Source organism: Erithacus rubecula (assembly GCF_903797595.1).
Source record: "Erithacus rubecula genome assembly, chromosome: 9".
NCBI lineage: Eukaryota > Metazoa > Chordata > Aves > Passeriformes > Muscicapidae > Erithacus > Erithacus rubecula.
Genome location: NC_136660.1, coordinates 30,742,469 through 30,760,311, shown reverse-complemented (window position 1 = coordinate 30,760,311; position 17,843 = coordinate 30,742,469). Strand labels below are relative to the sequence as shown.

Genomic DNA, 17,843 nt, shown 5'->3' with positions numbered 1-17,843 from the left:
AAAGATCTGTTTAATGTGCAGCACAACAGCTGAGTCCTTCTGCAGTTCCACAAACTGCAGTTCTTTCCACAGCTTCCCACTAAAGAACACCTCCATCACTTCACCTGTATTTTGCCTGTTAAAGGCTGGAACTCAAGCATCAAAATATCTGTTTTTCCAGAATGTTTATTTTTCAATGTTAAGACCTTTCTCTTCACGTGGAGTTTCACTATTCAAGGAAAATGCATCATAAAAATAGTTTATATTTAATTCAGCATAAGCTCAACAAGCTGTGCCACTGTCATAGGTTCAGGGCACAATCCTAAAATCTCTCAGCAGTTTAGACTTTGTGTGCAACAGAACATGGTTAGTATTTGTGAAATCACTTTGTTAAATACACTGCTGGCCCCAGCCTTGTTTTATCCAAACATTATCTTTGTTCATTGCCACTAAATTTAGATGATACTCTCCTCAGGGGCTGGTCTTCACAAGACAGATTGGGTATTTACTTTTTCTCCAAGTGTCTACTGCATTCTTCCTAGTAGCACAATTATTCCACAGATCTTCCCACACATTAAATGAGTTCTAAACTTAGCACAGGCTCTCCCAGCTTTAATGCAAACCATGTGTGAGGCTTCCAAATGACTCACTGAGAGCATGAGCCATGCAGTGGTGCTCTCTGATAAACACACAAACAAAAACAACTCAGCCCAACTGGTTCTGAGTGCAAGAACAACAACTGGGTTATTTCACTGGGGTTGGGGTTGGGAGGAAAGGCAGCCAGCAAAGGGGGTCCAGTGCAGGCTGCTTCTCTAAAGCATAGATTGCCACTAAAGAAAAAAAGTTAAAGGAAACCAGATTTTTATTTTTTTACAACGTGCTGAAAACTTCAATGGATCAGCCTTGCAAATGTGCAGTCAGTGTCACAAAAGCCAAAAGCCAGAAGCAGATGCAGGAGAAAAAGAGCAGCCGAGCCTGGTGCTAACATTCTGAATGCAAACCATGCAAAGCAGTTTCATCATCCACTACCTGCTGTGCTCCTTGGCTTGCTGGTGTAAGGATGGCTTTATTGACATTGGGGAATTTCTGACTGAAAATCAAAATATTGAAGTTTTGTTGCTACTTCTTATTATCTCTCTGGTTTTTTTTAAAGAATTTGGATTCTTTGCATATTTTGTTTTTGCTTTGGGTTTGGAATGGGTTGAGTTGTGTTTTCTTTTTGGTTTTTACAGTCTGAAAAGGACACCAGAAGCTTCCTTTCCCTTTGGAAGAGTTTTTTTACTACGTTTCTTCATTAATTCAGTAGTTTTTAAATAAAGTCTTCTCAGCCTCAGGATGACTCCTGAACAAATATATTTGACTTCCAAAAGCTTCCTGAGTAGAAGTTATACCCTATGGAGAAGAAATTCTCATTACTTAGTTAGAGAAATTAACACATTCCCATCTTCCCAAACCTTGAGAAAAGTTAGGACCAGATCTTGGGCTAACAATAAAACTTGGTAAGAATAATTATGAACTATGGAAGGTTTTTCTTCTAAAAATTATTTATGAAAAAAATCTGTAATAGTTGTAATACTGATTGCCTTGAGAGAGTCCAGTGTGCAATGCAGAAGGTGCAGCAGATCTGCTGAGACCTGATGTGGAAGCAAAATGAATCCAAATGTATTTTAGCAGCTACCACAATATATGGGAGAGGAGAGGATAAAATATATACTGGTGTTTTAATTGTTGAAATTAATGAATTACAACTTTTATTCAAACTTGTATCAGCATAGTAACTCCTAATGCAAATGTACACCAGCAGCCAGATCATTTCACTGCCTTCCTTACAAAAACCTAAAAATAAACCACCAAACAGCACCATGCATTAACAGCACACGCTGGGAATGAGGGTGTGAAGTCCTGGATGGGGACACAGACAGTGCAAGGTCATTTCTGAGCAAGGAGGAGCTGCTGTGTGCTGGGGCTTGAGGCCACCAGGGATCAGCTGCCCAGGGATGTCACCCTGTGATGCCATGGGCTGCTGCTCCTGCCCTGCCCTGCCCTGCCAGGCTGACCCTGGTGCCACCCTGGGCTCTTCCCTGTCCTCAGGGATGTGCCTGGGGCTGTCCCAGCTCCCAGGCTGGGGTGCTGGGATGAGCCAGCCCTGCTGATCCCATGGGGATCCCCCAGGGATGCTGCACCCCAGGGAACAACCACCCAAACTGTGCCCTGATGCTTGGGAGCACTACCACTGCCAAAGGAAAAAAAAACCACCCCAAGTTCCACTGCCATTACCAAGTTCCATTCAATTACCATTAATGACACTTAAATGTGAGTGTAATGGGAAGCAGAAGATAAATAAGGGGTAGGTGGCCCGTGGAGGCAGTTTCTGAAGGGTTTGCTCTAGGCTAGGAGGGCAGGAAAAGCAATTGCCCTGCCACACTCACCTCATTCTCTGCACTGCTGTTCTCATTGCCCATCTCGACTCTGCTGTCCAGGATCACACAGCAATTGAAGAAAGGGCACTGGAAGAAAAGAAAAATCTCTTAATATGCTGTAAAAAACCAAACCAAAATAAAACAACAAAAAACCCTGGAAATGTTGGAGGGTTCTCAGCCACCTGGTCAGCTGCACCTCCTGACATTCAGTCTTACAATGATTCCAAGTCATAAATTGGGGGAAAAGGACTCTTAATGCTTTTATTTTCTAATGTCTCTCTACTCTCTTCCTGTAAGACAGTCCTTGAAACTCACCTTTGTTACTGTTTCTGGATTATCCCATGGCATTTGAACAGAAAGACATTTTCCTCTCCAAAGTCACTTTGGATGGACCGCCCATAGGAAAACCTTACAGTTTAAGCTGTATTCAAACCACTTTTATTTCTTGAATTCCTGGCCCAAGCTGCCTGCTCACATTGTCAGAACCATGGTGTTAAACCTGACTGTCACTGTAACAAACAATTTTCAATCAATGCACTCAGAGAAAGAGTAAATGGATTTTTATCCTGATCACTGGCATTGTTCCCTGCTTTTCTAAGGCATTATTCTGTTACAATGCTGTGTTCTAAACACCTTCTTTAGACTTAAGAGGATCTGTCTACCATAATTACTACTGGTTTTATACTAGTTCAGCTCTAATTATTTAATTTCAGAAAAATCTCTGAGCAGTTCTAGAGTTGTCTCCCCAGGCATCGTTCATTTCTATTTTTTTTTTTTTACTCAATAGTAAAACTCCACACCAGAGATTCACTTTTAGACATTCTAATCCTAGACATTTTATCTGGGGGCTCATGCATTGAAATTCACTGTATTTTCTTTTTTAGTACTAAATAGGTGAAAATTACACAGTCTCTTCAGGTTTGATTTTTTCCCAAATAATTTGGGATTGGTCTGCTTCATGTGTCAAGAAAAACTTCATTAAAGTTAGGCTGTAAAAGAGAGATTGCACTTTGAATGCAATGAAACCATACAAACTTAAAAGGAATGTTGTCACTTATTCCTACAGCACATTTTTTTAAACTTGAAACATTATTTTTCTTCACAGGAGGCTTGGAGAGAGAGAAGTTTGGTGTTGTGCTCTTAATCTCTGTTCTGTTTAAACTTGATTTGTCTTCAGGGGATACAGCAGTGCTTGAACTTGCTCCTGTTGAAATCACTGGGGCCAGGACTGCACTTTCAGTGATTCATTAGCAACGTGAGGTTTTATCTGCTGAGATTGCTGCCAAATCCTCTCCTGTTTTAAACAGTTTTAAAACTGTTTTAAACAGTTCTGAGCTATGCTGAGGACTGGATATAACATTTCCAGAATGACTGTTCCCCAAGTATGGAGTACTTCATCATGGAGTAGTGTACACACACAAATCTTCCCAGGCTCAGCCCAGTGAAATGCTCCAAGACAACACATTAAGATGATAATATTTTAAGTATATATTGATGTAATAAAACATTCTCACACTGATAGAGCTGCTGACTGAGGTTTAAATGCAGAGGAGGGAAAGAGTAACTCCACTATAGCAATGTGCTTCCCCCAGCAGCCAGCACAAATCTTTGAGTGAATATTGTGGCATTTCTGTTCCCCTGACCTGCTGAGCTTTTCCCAGATCTTTTTCTGTCCCTAGAGACATCATGTGAAAACACCTGAGAATTCAGAACTCTCTAAATTGTCCCCTCACAAGCACTTGCAGTAATAACATAAACTGGAGAATGAATGAAACTTTCCCAAATCCCCATGGAGTTGTTTAGTTAATTGGGGTGGGGTCTGGTAGATCAATTGTGCAAAATGCAGATTTTGCTCATCCAGTTCTTCAATAGATTAGCCAATGTATCTCATAATGTTGTCCCATTTATTTTAGAGTAAATTCACTCCTGCACATAACATACTGACAATATTTCTGTGCCAGTTCAGTCACAGTGATTGTTAAGGACAGCAACTGCTAATAGAGGTCAAAGTTCTAATATTGACTTGAAAGATAACAATGCTTTATTTACAGTTTTTTGTTTTTGTTTTTGTTTTTTTTTAAATTAAAATGTACAGGAATCAAAGTAGAAAATTACAAGAGCACAGCAGAAATGCCAGCTGTCAAAAATCTCCACTAACACATCATATCATATTGTCTACCCAATCTTTTCTTTCCCTAGAGCATGAAGTTTCACAATTTTCACACAATTCTCACATTACCATCTGCTTAATAATGAAGATAAATGTCATAAATAGGAAATAAAGACATTACAGATTCTCCAAAAATGAAACAAACAATAATAATATTAAAGTGTGAATTACATTGCAGAGTGCTAAGACAATGTTTTAGATTACAGTGTTACCGTAATCCTTTTTACATACATTATTTCCAAATCATTCAATGCACAAACATTACTCTGCAAACTACAAGCCCTTTATCATGTCTATAGACTTTCAAATAAACATTACAAACAGGCTAAAAATCAATCCATTAAATAAACATAGGTTAACCAAAAGATAATATTCATCATCTTTCTATAGTATCTTTCACAATTTACATGTCATTATTGAAATTATTTGAACACTACATATCTCAGAAACAGCTCACTGGTACCAAATTGGTCTGTTCAGCCTGCAGAGACTTTTGAGCTGAAAAACTTCTCCCCTGACAGCAAACAAGAGGATGTTTAACATGTTGCACTTACATTCCAAGATCTACCTGGCACCTTTGGCTTCACTGATGCTTTTAGAGCGTGGCTTCAAACCATTCCTTCCATCTTCACCTCAGCAGTTTTCACCTGATTTTCCTCCTACTTCTCCTCAGACTCATGAAATGCAGGCTTTCTCTGCATGACCCACCTTCATAACCTGCTCAACAACCAACCTGCCTCCACCCCAGGCGAGAGAGAAAACGAGTTACACCTCCCCAGCCCAGCCTCCCCCTGCTCCTGCCAGGCTGCCAAGGCTTTCTGCCTGCCATAAATCCAGTGCTAATGTTTTTCACAAAAACAACCCCAGAGAACATGGATTTTGGGTCAAGCGTATTTCACTTCTGCCGTTTCTTGGCTTGTGGTGTGAGCAGTGCTTCTTGCAAAATTCGTGCAGTGAAACTGTGTCAATAACACTGGAGTTATGCATGTGCTGTTTTCAAGGGAAAATTAGTGTTGGGGGGAATATTTATGCTGCATTTTGTGTCCAGGTTTGTTTATGTGTTGAAGCTCATCTTTCATTTTCTCCTATTACCCTTAAAAACTGTCAGAAATACCTGCTGGCAAATGTTGATGTGCCTGCTCAGCTTATAGTGAAATCATTTCCCATTTAATCATCCTGAAGGGTGGAGACGTGACAAAAACCCTTTGAAATGTGATGTTGCAAGAAGTTCTGGTTTATGGGCGAGCTAATTGTTATTATTAACTCTGATTGTCCATTCCAGCAATGCTTCCACCAAGGGGTGCTCAGAAACACAGCTGGTAACAGACAGAGTATTTATCATTAGTGGTAACTCCAAGGGATTAATGAGTTTCTGTAAACACCAGTGGTGGTTTTTGGGGCCACAAACCAAAGGAATGGTCCACTGTGGGTTTATTGCACCTTAAAGAGTGAGGTAGCATTGCTGGATCCAGCATGGAAAAGTCCTATCTGCCATGGCTAAAAGGCAGGATTTCACAGGGCAGCAATATGATGTCTGCTGACTTTTGTTGCACAGAATCTTGGTCTATAAACTCCTGACTTGGAAACATAAAGCCTGTGATGAGCTAGAATGCACAATTGCAGGATCAAGGGCTACATGAATAGCCCTGCCTTTTTAAATCTTTCTTTTTTTTATGAAGTTGGTGGTCCAGCATTTTCTTGTCTCCCCAGCTCAGTTCAGAATACAGTACTCCTTAAGGTCATAACTTCAAAATTTTAGTGTGTTCTTCTTTAAAACCAAAGTGGGGGCATTGCACAATTGATTGTCTTATAGACAACAAATTATGCAAGGTATTTTGTTTAGGCTCTCTGCCATGAATTTAAGAGCAGGGATCCAGTGGGAGCTCAGGAAAACACAAGCTTGGTAATGCATCCTCACTTCTGCTAGCTGCATTATTTCCTCATCAAAACAAACTGAACTCACATTTGGGGCTTTTCCATTTCTAAGCTAATGCCAGAAAATGCCACAAAGTGAAAGTGAAGAAGCTGCCTTGCAAAACAATTGTCTGGCAGAAACTTTGGGGAAAACGACCTTCAGTGATCTGTGGATGATAATTTCTGATTGTGCATGTTTATTGTGCATGCACAGCAGAATCCCTCTGTTTGGCTCAGCTGTGTAAGGTTTGCAAAGCCACACAGGCAGCTCCTGCACTGCTGCCAGAGCTGTGAGTCCCATGAGAAGAGGGCAGTGACACCAACACAGCCACCCTGTGCTCTCTTCTCTGAGCCTGACTGACAGCACTGCCATTGCACCTTTGGGTCAATTTTCTGAGCCACTCTTGTGTCTAAACTAAGATTCACTAATTCACTTCTATCCCAGCCTATCCCAAGCATCATTTCTCCCTTTCAAGCTGTTCCACCTTTGCAGAGCTCATCTGCTCTGAAGTGTAAACCATCAGCTCTGAGAGAATTCCACATGCTCTCATGTCTCTATTTATTCTCTTTGATTTCAGGATGGACCTGGTGGGGGAAGAAGTACTCACATCAGGCTGCTCTACTGTTGCTTGCTGGAATTTCCCCTGTGGCTCCTCATCCACATTTCATGCTCATCCAGAGAGATTGTCTTTTCTTGATCAAAACAGGATTTAACCCAGGAGGACTGGAAGACTCCAACTAGGGGAAAATACAGCCCAGACTTAAAGGTAAGCTATGTAGTGAGTTAGTAAGTTAGGTATTTCAGTAAGATCCAAATAATTTGTCATGAGTGATCAAATTTAATCCCAGTACATAGAGTATTGGGTACAGTTACCAACCACACACTACACAGATATGTTAGTTTCTTGTGTATTGAAGACATGTTACCTTAGCTATTTGTAGAACACAATTTATTTTGAGATCATTTTACTTCATGGCACAAATACTGACAATTTAAGACAAAATCTTTTATGCTCCTTACTTTCACATGATTGATATTACACATAAAGCATTGCAAAGCTCTGCTGAAGCACTGAGCATACTATTAGACAGCAGCTATTCCCATAGGAAAGAGAAGAAAGGGGAGGTGGTCAGAATTTTACTTTTCTCTGATCTTGACGTATTAGTGCAAAACCATTCCCAATTTCTGCATATTCCAACAATATCAAGAACGACCGACCTATGACAGTCCTTTGGCTTTTGCTTTCTCACGAATTCTGGAAGAGCAAATGCCAAGATCTGGGGGGCAAACCATAACTCATCATGAGAATTAATAAACAAGTAATGATTTTCAAGTGCACAACTTGATGGGGAGGATGTTGCTTGGTAACATCAGCAGCTGGATCTGCTGTAAAACCGTGATGTCTCTTGGCAACGGGAAGCTGAGCTGGATTTTGTGAGAGTTGTGAAATAGTGTTTTGGTGCCCTTCCCCCAAGAAAAGCAGAAACTGCCTGTGGAGGTCACATCACTGGGCCCATGCAGGACTGAGATTCAGGGGACAGCAGGGGATGCAGCCCAGCCTTGGTGATGAGCCCCACTTCATGTACAAGTGTGAAACAAAGGGGACACTGAGTACCCACAGTAAAAGCACGTTTTAAAAAACAGGTTGTGAAAGTTTAAAATTATTCTTCCCATTTCTGGCTAATTTTCAATCAGGATGACAACTTGGCCTGGAAAAATCCAATTGATGACATACTTCCATTGCTTCTAATCAGCCCCATGTGGCAGTTCAGGGCACTCCTGCATCCTTCAGATGTTTAAGGTATGTTTTATGGCACAGAAGTGCACATACTGCTTTAGACAATAATGGATTTGCCCAGGATTAAAAAGCTCACCAATGCCAGAACTAGGATGTCAGCACTGGCTTCCTCAGCATGCTCCAGGAACCAGACTTTGCTGGGATTTAAGTTAATGTTGGAACCTCCATCAGGAGGTGCCCTTCCTAAGGAAACATGGAAGTGCTATATAATTTTGGTTTACTTGCTATCTAGTAATATTGCCCCAGCTGAAAGAAGAAAGTCTATTATTTAATCTCTTAACAGAATTTTCCTAATACTATATAGTCTCAAGCAATAATAAATCAAAGAGTTAATGGAAATCTTAAGTTTGATCCTGTTGTATTCCACTTTTCCCTTAACTGTCTCTCTGGAAGACATGGTTCTCAGATAATTTTGTGTTTTATCAGCTAGTCCTATGAGGATGTCATGGCCATCTCAGGGTGCCTAAAATGGTGCTCAATGCCTACATCTGTGGATCTCAATAATCTTTCCCTTGTGCATTGAGCATTAAATGTTTTCAGGTCACGTACTTTCCCTTCTGCTGCACTGGTTGCAGATGTCAAAGTGCTGCACTGGGTTTAGTCCTTAAAAGCGATGCCAAAAGCTTTTCATAAAATATATATGATCCAAATAAGAAAATCCAAGTATTGGAACATTTCTCTTTCCAAACCACATTTATACCAGCAGTTTTTATGCAGATTCCATATGCAGCACTTCAGCCAGTGGAGAGGCTGTGGATTCAGACAAAGCCCAGAGCTCTGTGCACTGATTCTCTCTCCGTGTCCACATGCACATTCCAGCTGTGGAGAGCTGGACACAGATTCCTATTCAAGTTCTGAACACCACCACCAGCTAATAGGGCTCAGGAGCTATAGGGGAGGCTGACCCACATAGCTCACCTGGTCAATCTGTGCCTGTCATTGTTCAGGACTGCAAATTATTTTCTTCTTATTACTGCTGGTTTTTTATAAACAGCTAATTATGATTTATGAACAATATCTTCCCAACACTTGTATTATGAGATATATATGACTGTACAAGTCATGTCCACAATCAACTTGACAAAGTTTACAGGTGTTTTCACATTCTTAATGCAGACTATCATTCAGTCAAAGTGAGGAATTTCTGTTCCTAAATCTCACAGCTGAGGCAGCAAGAACCTGCCCTCTGACTTGGGGCAATGGGAGGGCTGATGTGAGGGGAGGACTTTTAGAAGCTGCTGTCTGCTCCTCGAGCTGGTCTGCCTGCTCTGGTGACCAGTCTCAGCACTGGGAAAGGTGGGACATGGCTCAGAGAGACAAAAATCCATGTTGTGTGAGGCACAGGGGGAAACAAGGTGGGGAATCTGTTGGCTTAGACAGAGGCACATGTAGGGCCTGGGAAGAATGTACCACAGGATGAATGATTTCTTGCCTCTTTTCAGGTCCTTCCTCCTTCAAATTCTTTTTCTTGCTTTCCCATTTTTCTCCAAGAGACTCAGTGGAAATAAAAGGGAGAGCAGAGCTGCCACAGGGATGGATTTCTGAGAGCAAAGGGAGGGCAGGGAAGAGGCAGAATAAAGCTGCTCAGGGGGAAGGGGCTCCTGCTTATTCTGCTTTGGCTGTGGGCTCTGGACCAGCTGTCAGCAGCAGTCTCTCCCTCTCTGTGGATGGCAGCAGGATTTAATCTCCTCTTTCCTGGCCTGAGGTGTGTGTTGACATGCCAGGGTTGGCAGGTTGCAGCTGCTTTCTGGGCTTTGTGCTCACACACCCTCCGTGCCCACACAAACATCCCAGGAGAGGAGGACTGGTTCTCAGGCTCCTGGAAAGCCTCCAGCACTCAGAGACTCTCCTTGGGCTCAGGGGAGCATGTTTATGGTTTTCTTTCTGCTGACACAACACAGGTACATAGCAGGTAGCACACAGTCACACATATACACACATGCATATATTACATATTTATAAATGCAGGTATCTTATGCAGATTATATCCTTCATCTTCAGTTAGAGGCCATTTAGCCTGAGGCTGTTTTTAATAATTTCATGATAGCTGTTAGATCACTGAGTGAGAATAAATTGGATAAAATCTCAGCTATTGAATATTTCACAGTTGTCAATATTCTTACTCCAGAAATGCTGTGTTTTATCAGAAGTGAGAGCAGGCTGTGAAAATGAATCTCTCAGGAGAGCTGCACATCAAGACAACTTGTTAATAGCCAGACAGGGTTAGATTTCATATTCCAGTCCAAGCAACTGTATTAGGTTTTTACAGGACTAACTCTGGGAACTGAGTCACTGACCTCTGAAATTGTAGTCAAGATAGAGCTCCTAAGTTGTTTACAAAGATTCCCAAGTTTGGATGAAAAAATATTTACTTTGAAACTAAGTTTGTTGAGTTTCTTCAGACTTCTGCACCTTGAAAATAGATTAAGTAAACACAACACTTAGATGTACAATAAGCATTTAGTTGGGTTACTTGTGCAAGCTCCTCACCAATTCACAAAGCAGGAGAATGCTGCTGACATTTCAGAAAAGCAGAAATTGAGGCACAGGGGAGTTGAGTGATCAGGCCTTTAATATGTTGTGTAATCCTGGGCTTTGCAGGAAAGTACAGCTGGTGTTCAGCCCTCAGAACAGTGACACAGAATGAAGATGATTACAGGTTTGATTTGGCATTACTGTTCTAAAAGAAGAGATTATATTTTACATGGAATATGGACTTTTCTAAGTATGATCTAACTCTGCACAAAAAGACTCCATCATATTTCAAGGCTAATCAGGACCAAAATGTTTCCTCAGGTTTATTTGTACAGTCAGTCAAGAACAGTTTTATGGAGAGTAACATCATCCTCAAATATATCATAAATAATAAAAACCCAAACAACCCTACAGTAAGGCTAGAATAATTTTATGTGCTTTTTTTCAAAGAATAATAATTGCATGCTAATAAGAATGTTTCCTTACAGACACTACCATAGTTTCATACCTGTTACCATGTTAAAACTAATGTAATCAATTAGTGTTTGAGCTTAATGTAAATTATAAACCTATTTTCCCCTTGATTCCTTTGTTTCAGCTAAGCAGAATTGCAAAACAAGATTGAGAGAAGTCAATTACAGCCAGTCTTCTGTGTGTTTATGATGACCTGGTGACAACAAATGGTGCCTGAACTGTATTATCCCCCTCTAGACTGGGTTTGATGTTTGCCTCTGTGGCAGTGGCTTTTTTAGGAGATGATCTAATGCTGTGCTGGTGGGAAGTGGTCCTGGTGATCCCTGGTGGTTGGTGGAGATAAAGTTTCCTAAGCTGCTCACTGTTGTTACAGATGGCACAACTCTTCATCCTTCTGACAGATCTAAACCTAATCAGCTTCACCTAATGACAGATTTAAACTCTTATAACTTATTGCCTTCTCCAGCTGGGTCTCCACTATTTATATTCATGTTCTCATTTTCCACTAATATGAACAATATCCAGTTTCAGAATTTCACTTTTAATTTGCAGGTGTATTTTTTCCTTGGCATTTCATCATCATTAAGGAATATGCTGGTTGCAGGCTTTACAGTACCTTAATCTCAGTTTTGGTTTGGGGAAGGTTCCCTGGAGACCAGGCTCACAAAATAGTTGTTATACATAATTATGCACTGGCACCTTGAAGCAGGGATTGTAACACAGAATATATAAAATTTCTACTTTAGACAGAAAACCATGACAGCATGCAGGCAACTAAGTACCAGTCACTACTACCAAAATGTGGATATTAAATATTCAAGTCAGTGGAATGAGCACAAAATAATGCCTAAAATTGCTTGTCCAGTTTAAAGTTCATGGGAATAAAGACATAAGTTTCTTCTTGTATCCAAATGTGAGTCTTTTCCTCTTGTTTGAGCAAACTCTTAAAGATTACTTGGTGAACTCCTGTGCATGTAGAAAGGAGTAATATTCTTCTCTGAAAAGTGTGATAGCCCATGGATTGACTCAAACCTCTTTAAACTTCATATGTAAAAGCAGAACCACAAAATTATATAATGAGACTGTACAATATATTAATGCAAAAGGCTCATGCATAACTTCTGAAGTTCTTGAAATCTTTTTGCAAGTAGAAAGGGTTTAATAGTGCCATGGCTGAAATATTTGTTTTGGGCTGGTGAGTCTTCATGCAGGAAGGACAATTAAGAAATACTAAGGCTTGTTTATTAGAACACAAGAATATTTCCATGGTCAGTGCTCCTGATACATTTCCTCCCTTGGTGTGAGCACTGTGTGATTAAAGAGTCTACCAAGAAACTGAAAAAACCCCAACTTCGTGTATACCATGAATTTAAACCTCCTGCCCCTTGTATCATGCAGAGATTTTCATATGGGTTCAATAAAACTGTGTGATGTTCCAAAACTGTGGCTAAAATCAGGTCTTTCTCATCAAGAAAGTGGTTAAGTACAATTTTCAGTTTACAGTTGCAAGTGGCATGGAAACTGTGAGTAACAGGCAATGTAAAAAGCAGGCATGCAGCTTATCACCACAGATACTAATAATTCCTGTATTTTCAGTAGTATCAATATGCTGTAGAAATAAAACACAGACACAGAAATAAAGGCAACAGATCACACTGCTGTTAGAACTGACAGATTTGCATAATGGAGCACAGACATCCCCCTGAAGTGCTGGAGAATCCATGCTAAAAGCACACACTAAAACCCAGGCAGATAAGGTCAAACAAAACCTGCAGATTTATGAAGCTGTGCTGTAAAAACTGGGATTTTGATACTCATGAGCAGCTTCTTTGTACTTTCCCACCCCTGCCACTTCCCTTACTGCAGCAATTATTGTGCTTCTGGCTTCAACCAGGAGCTGCTCACGATGTCACTTTGTCAACATCAAAAATTGTTTGTGCTTCAGGAGATTTAGAAGGATCCTCTCTGCCTGTTTTGGAGGGTTTGTGAAAATCTGACAGTGAACCTTGAGTGCACAGAAATGGTGCTGTTTGGCTGTCACTTCACAGAATCACAGAAAACAGAGCTGAGGAACAAATCTTTCCCTATTTTAGTATATCCCCAAAAGAGGTATTTTTTTACATGTCTGCTAGAGGAAACCCATTTTGGGAATGGGACAAAATGTTCTGAAATAATATTAACCAAATAATTCCTTTATCTCAGTGGGTCAGTTCCTCACATCTATTCTGCAGAAAAATCTATAGTGTTGGTTCACTGATAAAGTTTTCTGGTTTATTTCATTGTTTCTAGGGAGATTATCTCATCATTCTGCTGTCTTACTCACAATTCTACTGGTCCCGTTCCCTTCTAAAATATTTCTGTAGAAAATATGGCAGCTGCTCATATCAAAACAAAAATATTAGCACTATATTAATCACATTATGTTTTGGTAGCAAGAAAAAATTGTTTTCACCCAGTCATGTTGCCATGAACCAGCAAATATTTTCTGATTACTTATAAACAGAAAAGCAGATTTCATCTAGGTAATAAAATAAATAATTCTTACCTTTTATTTATGCACAGACCCATTAAAGTCCTACAAGACTCCCAGCAGCACATTACTGTTTACACATGAAGTAAATAAATATAAATATCTGAATCCATTTGCAAGGACAGAGCTGGTTGAAGCTTGGGTTTGACCAAGAATAAAGAGTGCTGGTTTGATCTTATGCTTGCTGGGAAACCAGGGAAGTAAATGAGTCTGTCAAGTCCTAACTAGCATTTAATGACAAATTTAATTTGGCAAGAATATATAGTTCAGTATTTTGTCAAGCTTGCTGAGGCTTGTATATTCTGTATATGGATCTTGACCAACTGCTGTATTTTCATAGGATCCTGCATTAAAGACCTTCTAAAGAAAACATACCCAACTTAAATCTGACTCTGTTTCACCATGTGATTTTTAGAACACAGTACTTAAAAGGGATTATGTCTAGAAAAATAAAAACTATAATCTCTGATGGCTCAACTCTTATCCTGGCTGTCAGCAGTGCAGCTCTTCAAACCATTAGTTTCTGCAATTAAATGTGGAATCAATTAACTGCACTTAAGCCATTCATTTAGCATTAAGCCTAGATCATAGAAGTAGGGTAAAATGTTTCTCTTTCTAGACTTGTTATGGACTTTTCTGATAAAACTCCAACTATAATGTAACTTAGATCAGCTTAGATTGGATTTTCCCCAGCCTGGGTTGCTTCCCACAGATAGTTAAAATGCTTGATGAAAACCCTAACTAGGCAATTCCTGCATGTGCAAAGTGATCTCCTCAGGGCAGGATACCCAAGCCTGTCATTGTCACAGGACTCTGCCTCAGAGATGGAAAAATGACTGGGTGTGATGCAGATGCAGATGGAGATGCAGATGTCAGGTTATTTAAAACGAAGCCAATGAGGATTAGATCATCCACCCATAGGCCCCTCTGACTTTTCTGGTCAACTACCAGCACGTTTTCCTGTCCTAAATCCTTATAAAATAAGATTTATAGATTCTGTGTATTAGCATTGAATTAAGCTTTGAATCTGTAATGAAAACATTTTGACATGAAGGGATGGATTATATTTTTTAACTCCTGTATGTATACTGTAGGTTTCTAATCCATTTTTTGGGATGTGTAAAGGAAAAAAAGTCTATTCCTAGGTAATTAAGAGCTTGATCCTGAATAGTTGAATCACAAAGACAAAATTCAAGCTATGAATACTCTGTTTTTAATTTAATTTAATTTTTTATTTTGTGGAAATACCTGCCTTATAATACAGACAGAAGCATGCCTGCCATTGTCAATAAGATCATTAGTTTTGCCTGAAGATAAACCCATTCTTTTAAACTTGCAGTTTCCAAACATTGTGATAATATAAGCCCTATTAAATAATAAAATCCAGAAATAACTGAAGTGGCCATGGATTTACATGTTGACAATGGACTTCAATATCACGTCATCAATGTTAAAAGCAGTAACCATCAAACTTCTGCTAATCTTATTTTGATTTAATTGGTTGTCCTCGTGTGTAAGACTGGAAGTGACTTAAACTACCTGAAGATCTATAAGTTTTGGGTCACCAGAGGCAATATTGTATCTTCAACAGCTCAGTGTTGTGTTTTGCAGACTGAAACAAACTTTGCTATGCATGAAAGACAAAATATTGTAGACAGCTCTCACTTAAGAACATCATCAAACATCTGTATAATCTGTCTAGTGAGCAGCCAGCTCATTTCATCCCTGAAATTCTGCATGAGAAACACACATTCTTGTTGTTACATGGCAACTTCAAAACAAAAAGCAACACTTTCTGACACAAACTCTTAGAACTGTTTCTGAAAAAAGAAAAAAAAAAAAAGAACAAGTGGAAGAGAGCCACATTTAAGAACTCCAGCATTTGCAAATAGTTATGACAGTCTGTAATGTTGTAACTTGTTTTTAAAACAGCTATTTTAGGACATGCACATTTAATGATCAGTCTCTTGGTCTTGCAGAGATACTGACTAAACAAGACATCATCCTGTAGACACACTATATAGGGTATGGGATTGTAAAACAAGTTATACAAGAGATCATGAAACTACAGAACCTCAAAGGAGACACTTTTTTTCTGGTACAGAGGAAAAAAAAATCTTTTATTTGTCAGACACTCCCAATGCCTTTTTGTAATGTCTAAAGCATAATTAGTAAACTGTTTTGAGTCTAGACATTTTAAAATTCAAACAACTAATAAAAAAATTACTTACCCAATTTTCCTCTAGACCAAAAATGAAAATGCACCACTCTGTCCCTGAGTTTTATAACCTTCTGCACTCCTTCCCTCCTAGCTGGTGTGTGGATCCCCTTTCTCCCTGGATCACATGAAAGTGTTCTATTAATGTGAATTGGCTGATGTTTGAGAACACTATGCTGGAGAGCTATGAAGTGTAAGGAATCTGACCCAGGGAGCTGTGGGGCTATGACACATCAGTTCTGCAGAGGAATTCTCAGTTGCTGGATGGGAATGACATGGGACAGGTCCTGCACACTGGGTGCAGCACATTGCCACTGACATTGGTTTTGTTGGGATATGGATTCTCTAAGGCAGGGAGACAAGTTCCATGTTAAACCAATGCAATTGGAATTTTACCCTCTGGCTTTTTACTCCAGGACTGTAACAACTCCCAAGTATCAGGCTGTCCCTTTCACCTGACCTCCCAAGCAAAGGTTGGGAAAATGGATCCATTTCACACGTGACAAATGTAAATAACAACAGCACTGCTGAAAGGGACAGCTGCCTTAAGAAAACCACTGCAAGTCAGTGCTGCTCTGCATATTTCCTAAGGAGTGCCCTGCTGGAGCTCAGGATAAACATTCAAAGCCTAGGAATGCTGGCAGATTACCTGGCAGGATGGAGAGAAGGTAAAAGAAGTTTTCTGCCTCCGTTGCATTCTTCATCCCTTTGCCAGTGCTCAGTTTTCTCTTGCCCACATGGGCAGGAAAGAGGGAGTGCAGCTTTGCCTCTTCCCACATGGGATGAGCTGGAGCTTGCAGCCTCTGGTTTGGATGGAGTGGCTGGAGCTGGAGTGTCACATGTGTGAGCCTTTGAGGGAGCCAAGCCATGCCACTGCAGCACAGAGCTGTCTCACCACACACCCCAAAGCACACAGCACTGCTACAGGAAACCCTCACAATCACAGAAATGTCTTTTAAGCAGAGCATGTTTTCACTTACATGGCACTTTTGGAAAATCCTCCCTTGGAATACACTGTTCCAGAAAGAAAAAATACATTGCTTTCCTAATAGGTTGTGAGTTACAGGCCTTTAAACACATAAATACAAATATATCCACATCAGCACAAGATATGAATAAATGATTGCTGGGATAGGATTAAACCTATCACAGAAGTGCTTGGGTTTGAGTCAGTTGTTTGCATTATATTGGCAAAGTCTAAGAGGGGATAATTTGTAGACACTGCTATAAGAAACAAGTTCTGGATTTTCTGTGAACACAGAACTGATTAGCACATTAAAATTTTTATGTCCAAAAATTGCCATGCAGTTATTCAAAATATGTGCACAAATCTTTAGAACATGAATCAACTTTCTGCATTTGCAAAAATCTGACATTGACTCGCATTTGCTTTTAATTTGTTTATTCCTCCATTCAAGACATGCTGGATGGACCACCAAGGCTGCAGCTCTTCTGGCTATTCTCCACTCTGAGGCACCATTGATATATGAACATATATTTCTTACTTCTTCTTGCAAAAATTTTATTTTATTTTATTTTATTTTATTTTATTTTATTTTATTTTATTTTATTTTATTTTATTTTATTTTATTTTATTTTATTTTATTTTATTTTATTTTATTTTATTTTTCTACACTGCTCTTTGATTGTAGGGAAAAAGTGGAAGATTTTCAGCATTTTGGCCTTCCACATGTTGTTGAAGCAACCTGGTAGTCTTTCATTTAGTGAAACCTTCCAAGTCCTTAGAAAGAAAGTGTTTCTGATGCCAGTGAGGGTTTGTTTCTACCAGGATTTTTTCCTTGACATCCCACCAAACTGGGCCCTGTTTTTTTTCATTGTTCTATTAATAATTGCTCTTTCATAT

The 17,843-nt window shown here is 39.7% G+C and overlaps 1 protein-coding gene across 1 annotated transcript in view; it reads right to left on the bottom strand.

Annotated features, from left to right (window-relative positions):
* Nucleotides 1-16,132, bottom strand: part of TACC2 (transforming acidic coiled-coil containing protein 2) — a 125,653-nt gene extending 109,521 nt beyond the window's left edge. The window contains 3 exon segments of the mRNA XM_079312621.1: nt 2,409-2,486; nt 7,092-7,221; nt 15,993-16,132. Coding sequence (XP_079168747.1) covers nt 2,409-2,441 — 33 coding nt within the window. The 5' untranslated portion in view covers nt 2,442-2,486; nt 7,092-7,221; nt 15,993-16,132.
* Between the last annotated feature and the right edge of the window lie 1,711 nt (nt 16,133-17,843).